This window comes from Neofelis nebulosa, chromosome 16, assembly GCF_028018385.1.
Source record: "Neofelis nebulosa isolate mNeoNeb1 chromosome 16, mNeoNeb1.pri, whole genome shotgun sequence".
Taxonomy (NCBI): Eukaryota; Metazoa; Chordata; class Mammalia; order Carnivora; family Felidae; genus Neofelis; species Neofelis nebulosa.
This window is the reverse complement of record NC_080797.1, coordinates 28,858,707-28,878,836: the sequence shown is the minus strand read 5'-3', so window position 1 is coordinate 28,878,836 and position 20,130 is coordinate 28,858,707. Positions and strand designations below refer to the sequence as shown.

The following is a 20,130-nucleotide window of genomic DNA, read 5'->3' as shown; positions in this document are numbered from 1 at the left end:
CCTAAATGCTGGAGCTTGGCAAGAGCTAGCAGTCACACAGGGATTAACTTCCGGAGGCCACCCCTTCCCATTCCCCCAAGCTCATTCTCTCACCCTGAGCCTTCCCTCAAAAAGTCAATGTGGGCTTGAGGAAGTAGCATTTTGAGGGACATTTTTATAACTTTTATCTATACGTTTAGTATAGAAAATTTGGAAAATACAGAAAACTATAAAGACAATAAAAGCCCTTTATATCAACACCAAGAGAAAAGCACCACTGACATTTTGGTATACATTAAAACCTTGGTTTGCGAGCATAATTCTTTCCAGAAACATGCTGGTAATCCAAAGCACTCATATATCAAAGTGAAGTTCAAGAACCATTGGCTCTGTTGTGATTGTGTGACATTCAGCATCATGTACTACTCATATTGCAAGACATCTCTCATTTATCAAGTTAAAATTTATTACAAATGTTTGCTTGTCTTGCAGAACACTCGCAGAATGAGTGACCTACCATCCCAGGTTTTACTGTATATCTTTCCACTTTTTTTTCTCAGTACATATTTTTAATTTAAAAATTTTTTAATGTTAATTTTTGAGAGAGAGAGAGAGAGAGAGAGAGAGAGAGAGAACGAGTGGGGGAGGGGCAGAGAGAAAGGGAGACAGAGGATCTGAAGCAGGCTCTGTGCTGACAGAAGAGAGCCCGATGTGGGGCTCGAACTCACGAACTGTGAGATCATGACCTGAGACACTTAACTGACCGAGCCAATCAGGCGCCCCTTCGGTACATATTTTAAATGAGATCACAGTGTATCTATGCTTGTGTATCCTTTTTCCAATTAACACAACAATCTATTTTTCAGATAGTCAAATGCCAAATCTAGAACCTGGCAAAATGGAAGTTGATCAGTTGCCCAAGGCCAGAGGTTTCCACTGCCAGCCTGGCCCCTCTGTGAGGACCCCTCATCAGAGCCTATTCCCGGCTTTGCTGATGCCTTCAGCCAGGCCCAGCCCCCAACATCTGTGTCCAATATCCATTGGTCCAGCTTTTTTGCCCTCCCAATCTCCAGCTGCCATGTGTGTCTGTGTCTGGGTGTGTATCTGTGTGTGCATGTGTCAGTGTGCATGTTGCACATAGACTAGGTTGTACAGGCCTGTTCCATGGAACAGGATGTGGGGTTGAAGTATTTTGGATATGCAAGAGGGTAGGAGTTTATGATTAGTTAGGACAATGGAATTTATAAACATATCCTCTAAATAGTTCTAAGATTCTACCACCAAAGAGTTTTTAATTACCACCGCCCCCCCCCCCCCCCCGTCCCCAGCCTGACGTTTCAAAAGCTCTTTGTCTGCCAGACAAAGGTCATTGTCAGAATGCCATTTCCTATCTTTGTGAACACAGGGGTTCATGCTGCCTGTCACAGCTTATGGAAGAGCATGAGGGCACCAAGCAGTCAACATCCAAAGGTCTGACTGAGGGCAATGAGACTTAACATGGGGGTCAGCCTAACCAGCCTTATCCCCTAGGCTTTTTGAAATCTTAAAATTGTTTGGACTCCTGTTACTGTCTCCTAGGGTGAGAGGGGTACAGCTAGGTCTAACTAGAAGAAGGCAGAGGAAGAGGAGGGGTGACAGCAGAAAGAGAGGCCATTCTGGCATTTTCTACCAGTGACCCTGAAATCTGAGCCCTTCCCTGTGCTGCACCTGCTGATGTCTGATGGCCGATCACTCCTCAGCAGCTCTTAACTATGAGGGCCCAAGGTAGGCATGGTTGCTGGGCAGTTTCTCTGATATATCAAACACCCTCTTCTTCCAATTGCCCACCCCCATTCCAGCCTACCCTGGCTCTAACATGAGTGAATCCAGTGGCTTTGGACTAGGCCTGAGTCAAATCCTGCCTCTGCACATAGTACCTTAGTGGCCTGGAGAATTCAATTTTCTGAGCCTCCATTTTGACACCTACGAAAGGGTTCTTACAAACCGTCTTAAATTTCTGCAAAGATTAAGTGAGATAATATAGAACTTATAGTATATAGTTTCCTCTCTTTATAAAAAAACGCATCACCTCCCCAAGTCACAGACCGTGACAACAGGAAAGCCAAGCAGAGATCAGCCCCTCACTAGATAGATAGAGGAAAATGTCCAGAGCAGCTCACTGGTGACAGTTGAACACTCACATCTCCCGTGTCTTCCAGGAACTTTCTCATGGTTTCTGCACCATCGACTTCCCTGGAGCGCAATGAGTTTGCTCACCTGAGGGACTCAGCTTTCCTCAGTTCTGGAAACACAGGCATCATCTCTTTGAACGTCACCCTCCTCCTTTCCAGTCATCTCTTTGGGGACTCTTCCCCGATGCTGCCTGGGGCCATTTTGTCCTCTGTCTCCTAATCCTTGCTCATATTTCTCATCTCTCCCTCTGTCCTGTGTTCCAGGAGATTCCCCAGTTCTGCATCCCAGCCTGCTGCTTAACCAGGCCAGAGCGATTTTCATTGTTCCAACTTGATAACTGTTTTTCATTTTCACATCTCTCTCTCAAATCCCCTGTGTTTTCACAAAAGCCTATTCTTCATGGATTCTATTTTTTCTCTTTTTTACCACTCTAAGATCAGTATTTTTTTAAGTTTTGGCATAATGTACCTCCCATACAATGTGCCATTTTAACCATTTTTAAGCATGCAGCCCAGTGGCATTGAGTGCATTCATATTGTCCTGGCAACCAGCACCACTGTATCTCTCCAAGTCCCTACTTTCAATTCTTTTGAATATGTACCCTAAATTGGAATTGCTGGATTATATGGGAATCCTTTGATTTTTTTGAGGAACCATCATACTCTTTTTCACAGTGGCTGCACCATTTTATATTCCCAGTAGCACTCTACACAGGTCCAGTTTCTCCATGTCTTGGCCAACGGTTGATGTTTGGTAATAGCCATTCTAGCGGTATCTCATGGTTTTGATTTGCATTTCCCTAATAATTAATGATATGGAGCATCTTTTCAAGTGCTTATTACCCATTTGTATATAATCTTTTGAGAGATATCTACTCAGATCCTTTGCCTATCACTGATTTGGGTTGTTTTCTCATTGTTGAGTTTGAGAGTTTTCATGTATTCTAAATATAACCCTTACCAGATATACAATTTACAAATCTTTTCTCCCATTCTGTGGGTTGTCTTTTTACTCTGTTTCTCATGTTCTTTGATGCACAAAAGTTTTTAACTTTGATGAAATGCAATTTTTCTGGGATTTTTGTTATTGCCTGTGCTTTTGGTGTCATATCCAAAATATCATTGTCAAATCTAATGTTGTGAAGCTTTTCCCATATGATTTCTTCAAAGAGTTTTCTGATCTTAGCTCTTATATTTAGGTCTTTAATCTGGTTTGATTTCATCTTTCCATATGGTGTAAAGATCTATATTTTAAGTCCCTTTCAGACTGCAGTTGGACCTGTCCTTCCTCAGGTGTGTCTGTCATTTAGCACAGGCTCTGGAGCCAGAGCATGGGGATGTGAGTCCCACCTCCACTATTTGCTAGCTATGTGACTGTAAGTTCCTCAACCTCTCTGTGCCTCTGTTTCCTAATCTATAAAGTGGGTGTATTGATCACAGTACTTACCTCATGAGTTTTTTGGTGAGGATTCATATACTAAAAGCTCTCAGTGGGTCCCTCGCACCTGGAAAGTGCTCAGAGGGGACTGGTGATCATTATTGATCTTCATGGCACTGCACTCTCTTTGGCACTTGGTAATCCTGACCTATGAGCCATTTTCAGTGGGAACATTCTTCTGCAGGGTCCAATGCACACACCATGTGCATGTGTTCTGAAGATGTCCCTAAAGTCAGTTTCATGGATGCTTCTTGCAGAGCCCCCTTAAAAAGGAAGCCATCTGCTAGCTCCCATCTTGATGGAGGCACAACTTCCACTGTGATCAGCTATGTCCATGCAGACAGCAATGCTGCAGCCCTCTGGGCATGGGTGCCCTCTGATTTCCCACACGGGCCCCCACTCACTGCTGCATGAGCCCTCTTTGTGTCCTCAGCATCTGAAGAGTTCCGTTTCTTGCACTCCATCTCAGCTCTGTATTTTACATTTTAAAAAGCATGATTTTTTTAACCCCAAATAGCCAAAGCAATTTTGAGAAAGAAGAATAAAGCTGGAAGCATCACACTTCCTGTTTTGAAACTATCTTACAAAGCCATAGCAATCAAAACAGAATGGTATCAGCATAAAAATGGACACACAGATCAATGGAACAGTATAGAGAGTACAGAAATAAGCCTGCCCATATATGGTCAGTATATTTAAGACAAACCAAGAATATAAGATGGGAAAAGGATAGTTTTCTTCAATAAATAGTGTTGGGGAAGCTGGGCAGGTGCATGCAAAAGAATGAAACTGGACCCCTACCTTACACCATACAAAAAATTAACTGAAAATGGATTAAAGACTTAAACATAAGCCCAGAAAGCATAGAACTCCTAGAAGATAACTTAGATAGTGAGCTCCTAGACATTGGTGTTGGCAATGATATTTTGGATTTGACACCAAAAACAAAGGCAACAAAAGTAAAAATCAACCGGTGGCAACTACATCAAACTAAAAAGCCCTTACACAGCAAAGGCAATCATCAACAAAATGAAAAGGCAACCTAAATAATGGGAGAAAATATTTGTAAATTACATATTTGATAAGAAATTAATATACAAAATATATAAAGAGCTCATACAACTCCAAACAAACCAACTAAAAAATGAGCAGAGGAACTGGATAGACATTTTTCCAAAGAAGACATACAGATGGCCAGCAGTCACATGAAATGGTTCTCAACATCTCTAATCATCAGGGAAATGCAAATAAAAACCACAATTAAATATCACCTCATTCCTAGTAGAATGGCCATTATCAACAAGATAAGAAATATCAAGTGTTGGCAAGGATATGGAGAAAGAGAACCCTCGTGCACTGTCGGTGGGAATGTAAATTGTCGGCCGCTACAGAAAACAGTATGGAGGTTCCTCAAAAGGTTAAAAATAGGGGCACCTGGGTGGCTCAGTCGGTTGGGCATCTGACTTCACTCAGGTTGTGATCTCACAGATCGTGAGTTCAAGCCCCACATCAGGCTCTGTGCTGACAGCTCAGAACCTGGAGCCTGCTTTAGATTCTGTGTCTCTCTCTCTACCCCTCCCTTGCTCGTGCTCTGTCTCTCTCTCAAAAGTAAATAAACACTAAAAAAAATTTTAAGTTAAAAGTAGAACTACCATATGATCCAGCAATTTCACTCCTGGGTATTTACAAAGAAAATGAAATCAGTCTTGAAAAGCTATCTGCACCTTCGTGTCCATTGCAACGTGATTTACACTAGCCAAGACATGGAAACAACCTATGTGTCCAATGACAGGTGAATGGATAATGAAAAGGTGGTATACATATACACACCAAAAAACTGAGCTTATAGATACAGGGAACAGATTGGTGGTTGCCAGAAGCAGGAGGTGGGATGGTGGGCAAAAAGATGAAGGTGGGAAAAGGCATAAACTTCTGGTTTATGCCTGGGTGGCTCAGTCGTTTAAGCGTTCGACTCTTGATTTCAGCTCAGGTCATGATCTCACAGTCCATTGGTCAGTCATGAGATCAGGCTCAGAGTTGGTTCCACCCTGGTCATGGGAGCTGCTTAAGATTCCCTCTGTCCCTCTCCCTCTACCCTTTTCCCACTTGCACACATGTGCTTGCTCTCTCTCTCTCTCTCTCTCAGAAAAAAAGTCCTAGTCTGCCCTTCCCTGATTGTGTATACTCTCTCTCTCTCTCTTTCTCTCTCTCTAAAAAAAAAAAAAGTAAGTCCTGGGGATGTGATGTACAGCATGATCACTGTAGTTAACGACAAAATACTATATTTTATCAAGTATGTCCATATGCTTGAAGCAGGAGAACTCACTTGGCCAGCTTACCCAGAAGTGTCATTGATCTTTTTCTTTCTTTGTGTTTTAAATAATTTTGATCATAACATAATCTTTGGAGGGTTATTTGGCCAGTTTCTCTGGTAATGGTGTCAGCTCCTGTGAAGGGGTGAAGCATCAGTGAGGCTTTGGGTGCACCTGGGCTGAGCAGAGTAAGTGAAAGGAACATAGGGTGGAGGCAGTGTGAATGTGGACGGAAGTGAGTCTGAGGAAGAAGTCCCAAAGTGAGGCAAGTGGTCTGGTTTCCCCCAGACTAAATGTGTCAGGTTACTGGGGAGTCATCAAAAGCTAGCAGAGAGCTGGAGTCCTGGTAGCTGGTACTCTAACCAGGCTCAGGTACTCAGGGACATGAACCCTGAGTGGAAGGTACCAGCCACACATTCCCACAGCCCTCACAGCCCTCTACCTTCCATACTTCCTCCTGATTACAAATTCATAGCATCAGGCTATCCCTGGAAAAACAGATATAAGGACAAGGGGAATGGAGGAAGGGTCCTACATACCCCTAGGTATGATTACACATCCTATAAGAGAGAAAAAGGCTAGGGGGGCCTGGGTGGCTCAGTCAGTTAAGCATCTGACTCTTGGTTTCGGCTCAGGTCATGATCTCACAGTTCGTGAGTTTGAGCCCCACATCAGGCTCTGCAACGACAGTGCAGAGCCTCCTTGGGATTCTCTCTCTCCCTCTCTCTACCCCTCCCCTGCTCATTCTGTCTCTGTCTCTCTCAAACTATATAAAATAAAATAAAATAAAATAAAATAAAATAAAATAAAACTTAAAAAGAGAGAGAGAAAGGCCCAAAATGAGAACATAGGAAGTCAAGTCAGAAGAACAGGGAGAGACAACTGTGCTTCCAGAGTCCAGAGGCCCAGAGATGTCACTTTCATACATCGGTCCATCCACCATCCCTCCCACCTTCTCAGAAGTGATGCCAGTCTTTGGAGGGAAAGGGTCTCATCAATCCCTGGCCAAAGTTGGAAGGTTGTTCTAATGCCAAGGAAAAGTTACCAACTAGACTAGAACAGCTCTAGCCCTGCTCTCTTCTTGACTTGACCTCAGTCTCCTCACCTGTAAAACGGGAACAGTTGGATCAGAAGGTGGGTGGGGGCTTTCCAGTTCTAATATTCCATGGCTGACCCTTCAGCCCCTGATGTCACAATATGGAGCTGGACCATGATTGGCCCATAGTCTCAACCAGCTCTGCTGTTCTCTTGGTCATGGGCACAAGATGGACTTGTCATGGACCTTCCCTATTTGTGTTCTTCTGTTATGGGCAGCTCTTGCCATGGCTCAGGACCGAGGGTGATCAGAACTTAGGTGGGGCTGGGACCCGAAGGAGCATGGGAGCAGACAAGGGGACCAGTCGGGGCAGACCCCTCCTAGGACAGCATGATGCCCACCTCCTTCTCCACAGACAAGTTCTGCAATGAGACCGTGGCAAAGATGTTCCTGCAGTTTTATGAGCATACCACCCAGGTTGTATGGAACCAGTTCATGGAGGCCACCTGGAACTATGTCACCAACATCACCAAGAAAAACCGGGAGGAGATGGTGTGGTACCACCTCAACTGCAGCCCCTCCTTCCCTTGCTCTTCTCAGGGATCTCGGGTGGATGGGAAAACCACACCTTCTGCCCCCTGTCCAGAGCTAGAGAAAAGAGGGAATCCCTAAAGTACACGTCAAAGCAGGCTGCAAGCTCTGGGCCTCTTGGTAGCCCCAAAAAGCTCTCTGGGCAAGAATCTCTTGTTTCTTTCCCCTTGTACATATCACCTCCTTGCTTTTAGGGACTCAGGCTCCTTCCGTTCTCCCTTTTTAGCAACTCTTTAGTGATTCTGAACCGTTAAAGCGGGTTTCGGGAGGAGGTTGGGGGGCTGGGGTCCTTGCTCTCTCCAACTTTCCCAAGACAAATATGGTGACCCTCATTCCAGCTGCACAAAGACTCAGAGAGGTCCCAGAACATGCCGTACTTTGGCACTTGGGCCCACCTGTTTAAGATCTCCAGGTTCCAGGACCCGGCCATGAAGCGCATGCTGAGTAAGCTGCAGAACATAGACAAGGCGGCCCTGCCCCAGGACGAGCTCCGGGAGGTGATGGATGGAGCCCCCGTGTCTCCAGGCATATGCTCCCCACCCCAGGGGTGGGTGGGCTGGCCAGGTGGGAAGCCAGAGAGTCTGGGCAGGGGGGAGGTTGTCAGGAAGGACCATGAGCTTCCTCTGGGGGAGGAAAGCAGAGGCTGAAGGGAAGATGCCTCAGATAGGCCTGCCCCTCCCAGCTGGAGGGGTTAGCGCTGGGGGTGGGCCCAGGGGCACAGGCCTGCCCTAGGTGACACCTGCCCCCCCCAGTACAACATGCTTCTGGCCTACATGGAGACGACATACAGCATGGCCCAGGTGTGCCTGAATGAGGGACCCTGCCTACCCCTGGAGCCTGGTGAGCACCCAAACACTGCCCTGTCCATCCCCAGAGTCTCTAGTATCAGCCCCTTCCACAAGCCTACCCTGACCCCCCGTTGTCTTCCATGCCCCAGGTGTACTCACTTTTGAGGAGTGGAGGGTCTGCCTAAGGCAGGTAAGGGCAGAGGGCAGGCAGGAGTGGAGTGGGGGGGCTGTCCCACCTTGACTCCTTTTCTGGGTATAGACCTTAAAGAAGTCATGGCCACCTCCCGGGACGAGAAGGAGCTGCTGTGGGCCTGGCAGCGCTGGCGGGATGCTGTGGGTCATCAGCTCTGCATCACCTTCGAGCGCTATGTGCAGCTCAGCAACAGGACTGCAAAGCTCAACGGTGAGGCCCCCAGCCCCCCACCTGGCCAGCCCAGCCCATGCAGATGGCACACTGCACAGGTCCCAGGGCAGTTCCTGGGAAGGGCGAAGCCGAGTCTGCTGGGGGTAAAGGCAGTAGTAGGACCTTGAGATGGGGAACCTGAACCCCGCCCCACAGCTGGGGGAAGCAAAGGTGGTTCATTCACCATTGGTCCACAAACATCACTTGAGCACCTACTGTGTGCCAGGTCCTGGAGAGGTTCTAAGGATGCATAGGTGAAAAGACAGAAAGGAGCTTGCCCTCCTAGGTAGGGCTTACAGTCTGAGAGACAGACAAGATTTGTGCAAACGCACATCTCAGGACTAGTGCTAAGAGAGAGAAGAGAAGGCCTGGAGACACTTCCCCACGATGGGACAAACCAGTGTTTGGGAGGATCCGGAAGGAGCCAGGGTGGCCTGAGGGCTTGGACATGTGGGGCTCAAGATGGGTGCCAAGACCAGGGCCTTATCCAGGTCCTCTCCAACCAGGCATGGTGAGAAGCATGGAGTGTGTATTTTGTTAAATGTTTTTCCACCCCTGATCTTATCCAATCAGAACAGTGACCTTGGGGGGCACATTTCCCATTTGGCAGATGAAGACCCTGAGGACCAGGGAGGCCAAGTGGCTTCCCCAGAAAGTTCCTGGGTATCCTGCCTGCCAGGCCAGGGCTGAAGGAAGGGCGGGCAGTGAGTGCTTCTGAGCCCCCTCTCCTGTCCTAGGTTACAAAGACATGGGGGTCTTGTGGCGGTCCAAGAGTCTGACACCCTGGAACACGACCTGAAGCAGCTTTACCGGGAGCTGCAGCCACTCTACCTAAACCTGCACACATACATGTGCCGGGCCCTGCACCGCCACTACGGGTCAGAGCTTATCAACCCGCGGGGACCCATCCCTGCCCACCTCCTGAGTAACGCCCTAGCTGGTAGCAGAGTGGGGTGGGCAGAGTAGGCCTCCAAGCTGGCACTCAGTAAAGGGAGAGACAGTGTCCTGCCTCCTCTGAGCCCCTCCTCTCCTTCCAGGGAACATGTGGGCTCAGTTCTGGGTCAACATCTTAGACCTGGTCCTGCCCTTCCCAAAGAAGCCTCTTGAGGACATCACAAAAATCATGAAAAGCCAGGTCAGTGCTCAGTGTCCATCTGACCCTGCCAGCTCCACACCCTCGGGCTGGGCCCTATGTATCCCCTCTTCCACACAGCACTGGAAGCCCTCAAAAATGTTCGAAGGGGCTGAAAAATTCTTCACCTCCCTGGGGCTGCTTTCCACCCCTCCCAACTTCTGGAAAACTTCAATGATGGAAAGGCCAACTGATGGGCGAGAGGTGGAGTGCCACGCCTCTGCCTGGGACTTCTACAACGGCAAGGACGTCAGGTCTCACGGGGCACCAGCACTGCCCTCCTGTCCCTCCCTCACTCTTCCTCCACTGGTTCCACTCTCCACCTACCCGCCTGTCTTAGGAGGCGGGCAAGGGTGGGCAGGGCCGGAGCCAGGCAACAGAGGGGGATGTGAGCTGGCAACATGAGCGAGGGGGACCTGGAGTGAGAAAGGACAGTACCCAAGACCCTGCTGGTCTCTAGCCCATCTGCCCCAGTCCCTTAAGGGAGTCTGAATGGAGAAATCTCCCCTTCTCCCAGGGCCTCCCTATGCTCCTTGACCCCTGCCCTTTAACCCTAGGGTAAAGAAGTGCACTGAGGTGACCATAGAAGACCTGCTCTCCATCTTCCACCAGATGGGCCATATCCAGTACTTCTTGCAGTACAAGAACCTCTCTGTGATCTTCCGTGCAGGAGCCAACCCAGCCTTTGAAGAGGCCGTGGGGTCGATGGTCACCCTCTCGGCCTCCTCCCACAAATACCTGCTCAACAGAGGCCTGCTCAGCCACCAGTACCAGGACTCAGGTGATGGGGGCCAAGAGGACCATAGCAGGGCATCTGAGCCTGAGGCTGCAGCCAAGGTTCTCTGGGCAAGGCTGAAGGGAGGGAGAACCAGGAGCCACCAGCTGACTGCCTCACCTTCCCCAGAGGAGGAGGTCAATTTCCTGATGGGCATCGCCCTGGAGAAGATCGCCTTTATCCCCTTCGCCTACCTGATGGACCTGTTTCGCTAGAAGGTCTTTGATGGCACCATCCGGAAGGACGTCTACAACCAGGAGTGGTGGAACTTGAGGTGGGGAGGACAGCTGCCCTGGGCTCTCTGCCCCCTCCCACCCCTGCTACGGGCGGGGCTTTCCAGTCAGCCTTAAGGGCACTGCCCATTGCCAGAGGATGCTGCTGCCTCTCTTCAGAGGGCAGAGCTAGGGTGTGCCACGCTGGTGACCGGGGGGCCCCTGGGGAGGCCCTGGGGTGGTATTGGCTGTTTGCTATCACCTGATAAAAATACCCCTACTGAAGTGGATAGGGCCAGCACCTGCAATTATGGGACCTCACATTGAATCTGGCACTGGCACTGAGCACACCTCTTAACCTCTCTAGGGACCCTGGCAGTGGCCCTGCCTGCTCCTGGGTAGCTGGGAAGCTCACACAGGGGTGCGCCCGGGCTCCTCCAAGAACAAAACACTGACCACCAGGCAGACCCACCTGCTTCTCCTCTCCCTTCCTATTCTCACCAGTAGCACTGGCAGAAGAGTGGTGACCTGAGCTCTTTCTCCCCCATGGAAAAAGTCCCCATGGGAGAGAGGCAAGCCCACTGCCCCCTTTCCTGCTGCTCTAACACACTCTCACAACTACCTCTGGTTTAGCATCCTCAGGCATGTCCAAGGTCAGAACTGGCTACCAAAAGAGCTCACCAGCAGTCAGGCAGCACCACTCTTGAGGGAGGGGCATCCATGTCGCATCCTATCACCAACCACTGGCTGACTGGATAATGAATGCCCATGGCCCAGCTTCTCCATACCCACCAGGCCTCAGACTGACCTGCTTGAGTCTGCTGGCCACAGCATGGTTTGGGGCTACCAGGAAGCAGCTGCCAGCTCTGAACCAGGCCCCTTATGTTTCTTTGAACTTGTACAGCATCCCATGATCCTTCACTGGAGAAGAATCTGTGACCAGCCCGTGGTCACACAGCAACTCAGGGGTGGAAAAGTTGGGTGCTCCTCTCTTTGTCCACTCACCCTCCCACTGCCATCCCAAATTCAGGCCCAGGTCTCACTGGTGGGGTTGGCAGAGTCTTGACCTTGTACTTCTCCAAGGGCAACCCCCACAAGCCATCTGAGGTGCCTGCAGGGGTCCTTTTCCTCTCTTGGCCAACTATAACCACCACCACCTATGATGGAAACCAAGGGTAAAGGGAGAGAGGTGACAACTTCCTGGCCCTGAATAAGGAAGCCTCTGTCAACTGGGAGGGGAGCCTCCTGGCTCTATGTTGGCCCCAGAGGATGGCTCAGGGCAACCAGTGAGCCAACAATGAAACAACCAGAACTTTTCATAGGCTTTGTCTCATCCCACAGATGGATCATTTTATCCCCATCTTACAGACAACAAGACTCAGTGACAATCACAGTTGCACAGCTCAGAGGGGCAAGGTCAGATCTGAATTTGAAAGTTAATGGGATCTGCCAGGGACTAGTTCTGTGATCTCCCACCAGTTCCCTGACCTCTAAACTTTGGTCTTCTCATCTGTAAAATGGGAATAACAGCAGCACCACATTGCAGAGATGCTATTCTGTTTTCTTCTTGGCACTTCTTACCAGATGAAGTGACCTTGTTGGTCTATAACCATCCCCATCATTAGGATGCAAGAAAGACCTTGAGTAGCCCATTCCCTCCCATGTCCCTAGAATTGGGACAGTGTTGAGTGAATCTGTGTGAAGAGCTTAGCATGGTTCCTAGCACAGAGGAAGTCAATGTTAACTACTGTTATTATTTGATTCTGATTCCCAATTCCCAATCCCATGTGTTTTCAACTCATTTATTTAATCTATAAAGATGCAGTAAGTGTCCTGTGCCCACCAGTTTTGATAGAGGTTCACGTGCTTCCAAAGGAAAAGTCTCTGAGAACCCAACTGCGTGGTACCAGCCCCCTGTCCTCCCCGACAGGTTGAAGTACCAGGGCCTGTGCCCCCCCATTCCTCAGACAGAGGATTACTTTGATCCTGGTGCCAAGTTCCACATTTCTGCCAGCATGCTCTACATACGGTAATGGTCTGGGCCCTGCCAGCAGAACCAGCTCTAGGACTTGGGGACTGGGGGCATGGGAACTAAGCTGAGGATTTCCAGGAAGGCCCTAGATCCAAATGTTCCCCTGTTCCCCTTCCCACCTCTTCCAATGAGATGTGCAGCATCTTGGGGGCCACACCCTGGACTCTTGGGCTTTCAGAGCAGATCCCGTGTGGAGGCAGCGCTGATGGGAATATTCTAAAGCATCTCTACTGTCCCCAAGAGGAGGGCAGGAAAGAAGGAGGTAAGGGTTTGTTCAGGAGGCTAAGAAGGGTATATTCCAAGGCCAATCTGAGGTGGTACCTTGGCAAAGGAGCCTCCACCCAGCAAGGTTGGGCGCTGGCCGGGCCCTCAGACCACTGCACGTCAGAGCTGCTGGTTCCAAATGGCTCTGGGTTTCCCATCCCTGACACCAGCTCCCAAGCCTGCCCTTTCGTCCCTCTCCCCAGGTACTTCATCAGCCTAGTACTCCAGTTCCAGTTCCACGACGCTCTGGCCTCAGGCCATGTGGGCCCATTGCACCGATGTGACAGCTGTAACTCCAAGATAGCTGAGAAGCTCCTGGAGTGAGTGCTCTCCTCCCTCACAAAGCTCCCTGATTTGTTCTCAGCTGCCTGCCCCTTGCTGGAATCCTGCCCATGGCTCCCTCTCCTCAATAGACCACTGTGGGCACCCTGAGCAGAGCCTCATTGACCTTTTAGTTTAGTGGAAGTTCTTCCTCGTGTCAGACTCCAGTCTCTCCTCTAGAAATCGAAGCCCATTTCCTTGTGTGTAGCCTCTCCTGGTCAGAGAGACTATTTGTCCCCTCCTGCTCGCGCTCTCTCTCTCTCTCTCTCTCTCTCTCACACACACACACACACACTTACACACACTCACTACCATACATTCCTTCACCCATGTGTGCACCTGCGCACACACGCACACATGCACACACTCACATATGCCAATAAATCAAACTGTCTCAGATGGGAAGCCGGTACTGGAGTCCTGCCTCAACCTTCAGTCCTCCATCCAAATGTGCTTATCTTTTCTGCACAAGGTGCTCACCGATCTTCAGCAGCATTTGATGCACTCTTGGGCGTACTCTGCTTTTCCCATCTCTTCTTGGAGGTGCTTGGATCCGGCTCGCAGGCTCATCCAGGTTGCTTTCACGCCAACCTTTGTGATGCTCTGGTCAGCTTGTGGTCCATTTTGACTCCCTAGCCCCAATCTTTTTTCCTGCACTTAGTATCGAGCCCATGGTTTCCATTCCTGCCTCTGTGGAGTTGGTTTTGGTCCTGAAACAAACCTGGAAGAATGGGACGCTGACCTGATGGTGGGAAGCCTTGACTAGTACCAGCTGGGCTCTATGAGGAGTGCTCTTACAAGGTTTCACGTTAGCAGTTCATAACTTGCGAAGTGGGCATGATTAGCCACATTTCACAAATAATGAAACTCAAACTAAGAGAGATATTGTGATTGCACATCATTCATCTAGCAAGTGGCAAAATCCTGCTTTGAGTGCTGAACTGATTCTAAAACACGTCATCATTCACACTGTTGCCTCTAAGAATCAAGGGATACAGGTCTGGTGAGGTTAGACCTAGGTCTGCTGGTTCCACGATCAGGGCTTCAACCACTTAGATGCAGAGCCCACCCACTGATATGGTCTTTTCCCCACCAATTTTTCTACCCAGTTTAGTGGGTCCATTTCCCCGATTGGTCAAGGTCACCTTGAATTTTATTCCTGTCTCCCAGAGGATTAACATAGCCACATAATTTAGTCTCCTTTGCAAATTTAATGAGCATATTTGTGATCCCACTGTGCAGTTTGTCAGTAACCACTAGGCCAGATGGAGTTGCAGGACTGATCTCCTGGCTTGGCTCCCAGGGAGTGCTGCACCTTCCATGCCGATTATCAACCTAGTCTGTTTGCTTTTCTATCTTTTCACACTACAGGGGTTTATGGTAGCCAACAGCCCATGTTTGAGCTTTTCTGAATGTGTGGAACATAAGGGCCCTCTCTGCTCTCTGCATTCATGTCTCTGGCTGCCCAACACTTATTCACTCAGCAAGTATTTACTTGTGCACATGCCAACCAGCTTGGGCAATGGGCCACAGGATAAACCAATAACAATAACACAAGAAAGGAGATGGTGCAGTAGGAAAGGGCTTTAGTGAATATGCAAAGAAGGTGAGGAGGTCATGCCCAGGGACCAAGGATGGATCTCTGTCCCCAAAAGCAGGAGTGCAAGAAATAACAGACATTGTTTTCTACACATCAACTCACTTTTAACTCTGAGCCTTCATTCCACTTAATTGGTGGGAAATTTGACCTCATTCTCACCACCACCTCCTCCCCACCCAGGGCACACAAAGCTCCCAGGATCTGACTTGGCACCAAAACATGTAGAGGCCCTGCCAGCCATCACTGGTCATTGCTCACCCGTCCTCACACATTGCCATCCAGACCCCTCCCTGGCCAGCGAAGACCCTAAGTTCCAGGTTTAGGACTTTGAATGCTATCTTCTGGGGAGAGGGTGGAGGAGAGGACTCTGAGAAAGTGGGATGTCATGAGCTCTGGGGACTTGAGAGAGCAGCAGAGTGAATATAGGTTGTGGGGGGGGCGGGTGGTGAGTGCTTGCAGAGGAGAAGGGGGAGGGCAAGATTCTTGGCTGCTCTTTTACCTAATATATCTTAGAACTTGACTCATCTTCCTATATGTGATTGCTCTGGGTTGGATCTGCTGGGAATGGAAAGTTGAAATGGACTTGGTCCAAGTTCCCAAAGCCCTTGCCTCATCCGGCCAACCATGATAGGCCTGACCTTGTCCAATGGACTCATTGCTGCGACCTTGGAGTTGAGCGTCAGGAAGTGCTCAGCTGCCATCTTTGCAGGTCTCATGTGCTGGCCACATTGGCCGTGAGCCGGGCTTTGGTCAAACCTCTTGCCCCACTGAGCCTGAAGGACTATTTCTAAATAGGTAGATTTTCAATGGTCCAAACTTTCTCCCCATCAGGTCTCTTCTTTTTTCCCAGGACCCAGCATCTGATATAATCTTACCTAAAGTTAGTTGTGGGATTTTGTTTTGTTTTATTTTGTTTTTCTTTTCATCTTGATGACTTTCCTCCTGCATTTCTCTAGGATCTTAACTACATTTTCCCCCACGGGTTTCTGTCAAGGATCCACTAAACTTTAGTTTCCCCTCATTCTTTCTCAGTTGTTTATTAAGTGATGTGTATAAGTCTTTGCATGCTACAAAGCCCTTTTTCACTGCCATTATGTGACTTAATCCTCACCACAGTGAAGGGTGGATATTAAAAGGGCACATTTTGCTGATGAAGAAACTGAGGCTAAGAGCAGTTGAGTCAATTACCTAAGGTCATGTGGCCCATAAGTAACACTGATGAGTCTTGAACCTGGGTCCTGTTAGTCTAGACTCCACAGTCTGACTTATGGGCTTCTAGACCCCATCTCTCTCGTGGCCAGCTGGGGACACAGGTTAAGAAGGATCAATGTATGCCTATCACTGCCTTCACAGGGGCTCTGGGGTGGAGAAGCCCAGAGCTTTGGCTTCAGCACACTCTGTACCTCCACCATGAGTGTGGGGCCAAGCCTAAGGCTGGTCCCCCTGCCACCAAACACTGCATGTGCTTTGAGACACAGCTGACATTAGTGCAGCGCTGCAGGAAGGACACAGAGCACACTCCATGCTCTAGATCTCCCTAATCCTCCCAAACACTCCCTGTGAGACTAGAAAGGGCTGAAGAGCTGCCCCTCCCTACTGACACTGAGCACCTCATGGGAAACAGTGTTTCAAGACTTTATGCCTGTTTGAGTCCAGAATAATAATCACCACAGTAGTGGTAATAATAATAATAATAATCAGCTAACATGTATTGCCTGCCTACTATGCTCCCAGAATTGTGTTTATTTAATCAGCATACCAACCCTAGGAGGTACATACTGTTATTATCTCCATTTTATGAGTATGGAAACTGAGACTCAGAAAGGTTATGTTACTTGTCCAAAGTCCCACAGGATTCAAACTCAGGTTGTTCTTATTTCAGAACTTGTTATTTTATCCACTGCTCTGAGCTCTATGGGAAGAGTCTGGCTAGCAAAGCCATACGGCCAGGGTTGGGCACACTGAGGGGTCCCAGCAGCACCAGCTGATGCCCCCACACAGCCTCACAGCTGTATCTACTCTCCCAGGGATGTCCTAAAGCTGGGCTCAAGCAAGCCCTGGCCAGAAGTCTTGCAGAAGATAACCGGGCAGGCCAAAGTGTCTGCAAAGGCCCTCATGACTTACTTCAAGCCCCTCTTGAACTGGCTGGTCACTGAGAATGTGCGGCAGGGGGAGATCCTGGGCTGGCCAGACTTCAGCTGTACCTTTGAAGGTTTGATAATCTGGCCCTGGTGCCAGCTCTGGTCCAGCCCCAAGCCCTACCCTAGCCTGCCCTGGGCCAGTCCCTACCCCAATCCAGCCTTAACCCCTAGCCTATCTATGACCTGGCTTGAACAAGCACAGCATTGTTGCTGCATGACCCTGTCTGCATCTGATGCAGCTTTGGCCAAGACCACAGCCCCATGGCCCAGCCACTGGCTCAGTTGCTTCCTTGCATACTGTTCAGCTAGACTGCCAGGTAGGCATCTGAGCACAAGGTGGACTTCTTTCCTCCCGACCCTTGCACAGAGCCATCACTGGGCACCATGGGGGCATAGCCCTATCTGTGCCCATCTCCTCCTTTCCCTTCTACTCCTCCTCACCCTCCTTCCAGGGCAATGCCTTCACCTATGGCTTGGAAGGTAGGTGCCTGAGGCTGAGGGAGGAGGCCAGTGGCAGTCAGGTGCTCTGATTTCCACAGGGCACCCCAGGGCTCCCTCCCTCATTCTACCTGCTCCGCAAGACTCCCGTATCTTCCACAGAGAAAGACACAGACAAGGTGACATTTCTGAGTCTGGAGCTGGATGCTGACCAGGCCAAATTTGGGCAGTGGGTGCTGCTGGCCCTCAGCTTTGTCATGTTCCTGGTGGCCCTACTGCTGGCCTGCAGGCTGTACTCCCTGGAAAAAAGGTCATTGTCCCAGAACACCAAGGCACAGAACACCGGTTCACAGGACTCCAGTGCACTCAAGACACAGCCCAAGGCCTACTTCCTGGGGATAGCCATAGAGCCCTGCCTGGTTGCCAAAAGACAGTGGATCCTGCTGGGCCTCTGCCTCATCCTGACGCTGTGCTCAATCAGCCTGATCATTCAAATTCTCACACAGCACAACAGGAAGCCTCTGTGGATGAGAGCTGAATGGTGGAGCTGGGACTAGACACCAGTACAACTGGTAAGGCTGGAGGGCAGGAGGAGGGTGGCCAAGGCAGAGAGCACTGGGGGGGTTAGGGAGGAGACAGCTTGCATGCATAGTGTCCAACTGCAATTGGGTGCAGCTGTGGCAGATCTGGGTACGTGGAGGTTTGTAATTGTGTGTATGGAATTCATGTATGTGAAGCCATGTGTACAGGCTACTGACTCTTTGTGATTCCATGTATGTCCTGGATTCCAGACCAACTTCCTTCCCCTAGGGGCTCAGGAACCATGGTTTCAGTGAGCCCAGTGACTGTGTCCCTCCAATTCAGCCACCACCCCAATTCATGTCCCAAACTGTTCTTCGCACAGCCTTGTTTTCTTCAGGAGCCCAACTGTGGGGCTGGGCCAGGACTGCAGTGTCCAAGGAATGTCCTCTCTGGCTAGAAACAGGACACTGCTTCAGTCCCCTTATAAAATGTATTCAAGTAAAACTGGACATTCTGTACAAATCACTGGTGCCCGGTTCTTGAGCACTGTGCTCTGTATGCTATATCCAGCATATCTTTCTGCTGATCCTCTGGCCTACCCTGTGTTGGGCTGCATAATCCAGCCCCAAAAGCTGCTTGTCAGCTGCCTGAGATGCAAACTGCCCCACAGCCCTCCCTGGCCCAGTCCAGACCTTCCCAAATGGAGACAGTGGGTAGCTGGGCACCAAGCCAGGCTTGATTAATGATTGACTTCTTTAATATTTAAACAAAGCTCATCTCCAGCCACTCCGCTCCAGAGATGGCCTTGTTCAACACACACACCTGCTGCCTGGCCTTGTTGCCCTGGGGACCGATCATAGGGCAAACAACACCTTTCCAGGCTCAGTGGGGGAGGGGGAAATGTGATGGAGAGGGCTGTAGGAAGACATTTGGGAAATGGGTACTCTAGGGACAAGTTTAGGACAAACTTGAGAAAAGAGAGAGAAGGCCTCTGCTCCTTCCCTTTCTAGACCTTCTTTCCATTCTGGGTCTACCCACCATGGGGATGCCACATCCAATATATGCCACATCCAATATAACACAGTCCAACTGCATTGGATGGAGGCCCCAAGGAGCTCTTGGAGTGGCTAAAAATTAGTGCCTGTCAGTCATTAGGGGAGCCTTGAAGCAGGTAGTAGCATAGCCAGTAACCAAAGAGAAGTGACACTAGTAGTTGAGGCAACTCAACTACAGTTGAGTTGGTGAGAGGGTGGCCAAAAGATGAGACTGGCTCTCTCTAGATTAAGGATCTGAGCCCCGAAGTCAAGGTTCAGGGGAAAAGAGGGGCTGGGCTGAGATCTCCATGGGCCCAATCTCTGCCCAGGTTTCAAGAAGTCTTCTTGAGTTCTGGCTGAGCCCAACAAAGTACTGCTCCAAATCCAGGCTCCATAGCACTTTTGTTTGATGCCTCTGTCACTGCTCTTACTTTGCTGTGCTATGATGTCCTTATTTGTTCCCATTATTAGCTGTTAGCACCGTAAGGGCAGGACACCCATCAGGAGTGTGCCCCTGCATAACATCTTTAGGTGGCACAGGCCATAGAACATAGAAGACTTGGAAACTGTAAGACTTGAGAAAGCTCTAAGTTTCTCCTCAGAGCTCAGCATCCTGCTCTGAGTTCATGAGAAACAGCCCCACCTTTCCTACACAGTCAGCCTGCACCCCCACACAAGGGGCAGCCAGGACAACTCTGCCCCACTAGGAGGCCACACTTGCAGCCCTCCCATTCTCCAGCCACAGTGGCCAACAAGGCCCCCATCAGGCATTGTGGCTCTACGTGGCAAAGGCACACCCAGCCTAGGACTCCAAGCCTCTCATCTGGACTCCAGCGAAAACCTCACTGAGCCTCCTTGTCCATCCTCTCTCCCCCACCCGCCATTGTAAAGTTTCTTTCACTGAAATACTTCCTTCGTGTCTAACTGCTCAAGAACTTGGT

General features: G+C 49.6%; 1 protein-coding gene across 1 annotated transcript; it reads left to right on the top strand.

The window, feature by feature from the left end:
• The first annotated feature begins 7,081 nt into the window (after positions 1-7,081).
• LOC131497537 (angiotensin-converting enzyme-like protein Ace3) lies at positions 7,082-18,677 on the top strand. The gene is given in 15 exon segments (XM_058703909.1): positions 7,082-7,254; positions 7,352-7,488; positions 7,866-8,024; positions 8,280-8,367; positions 8,575-8,718; positions 9,456-9,485; positions 9,488-9,643; positions 9,756-9,853; positions 9,932-10,104; positions 10,408-10,631; positions 10,755-10,899; positions 12,768-12,866; positions 13,337-13,453; positions 17,082-17,266; positions 17,796-18,677. Coding segments are annotated over 15 exon segments (2,307 nt in total). The 5' UTR covers positions 7,082-7,097; the 3' UTR covers positions 18,191-18,677.
• Positions 18,678-20,130: the final 1,453 nt, after the last annotated feature.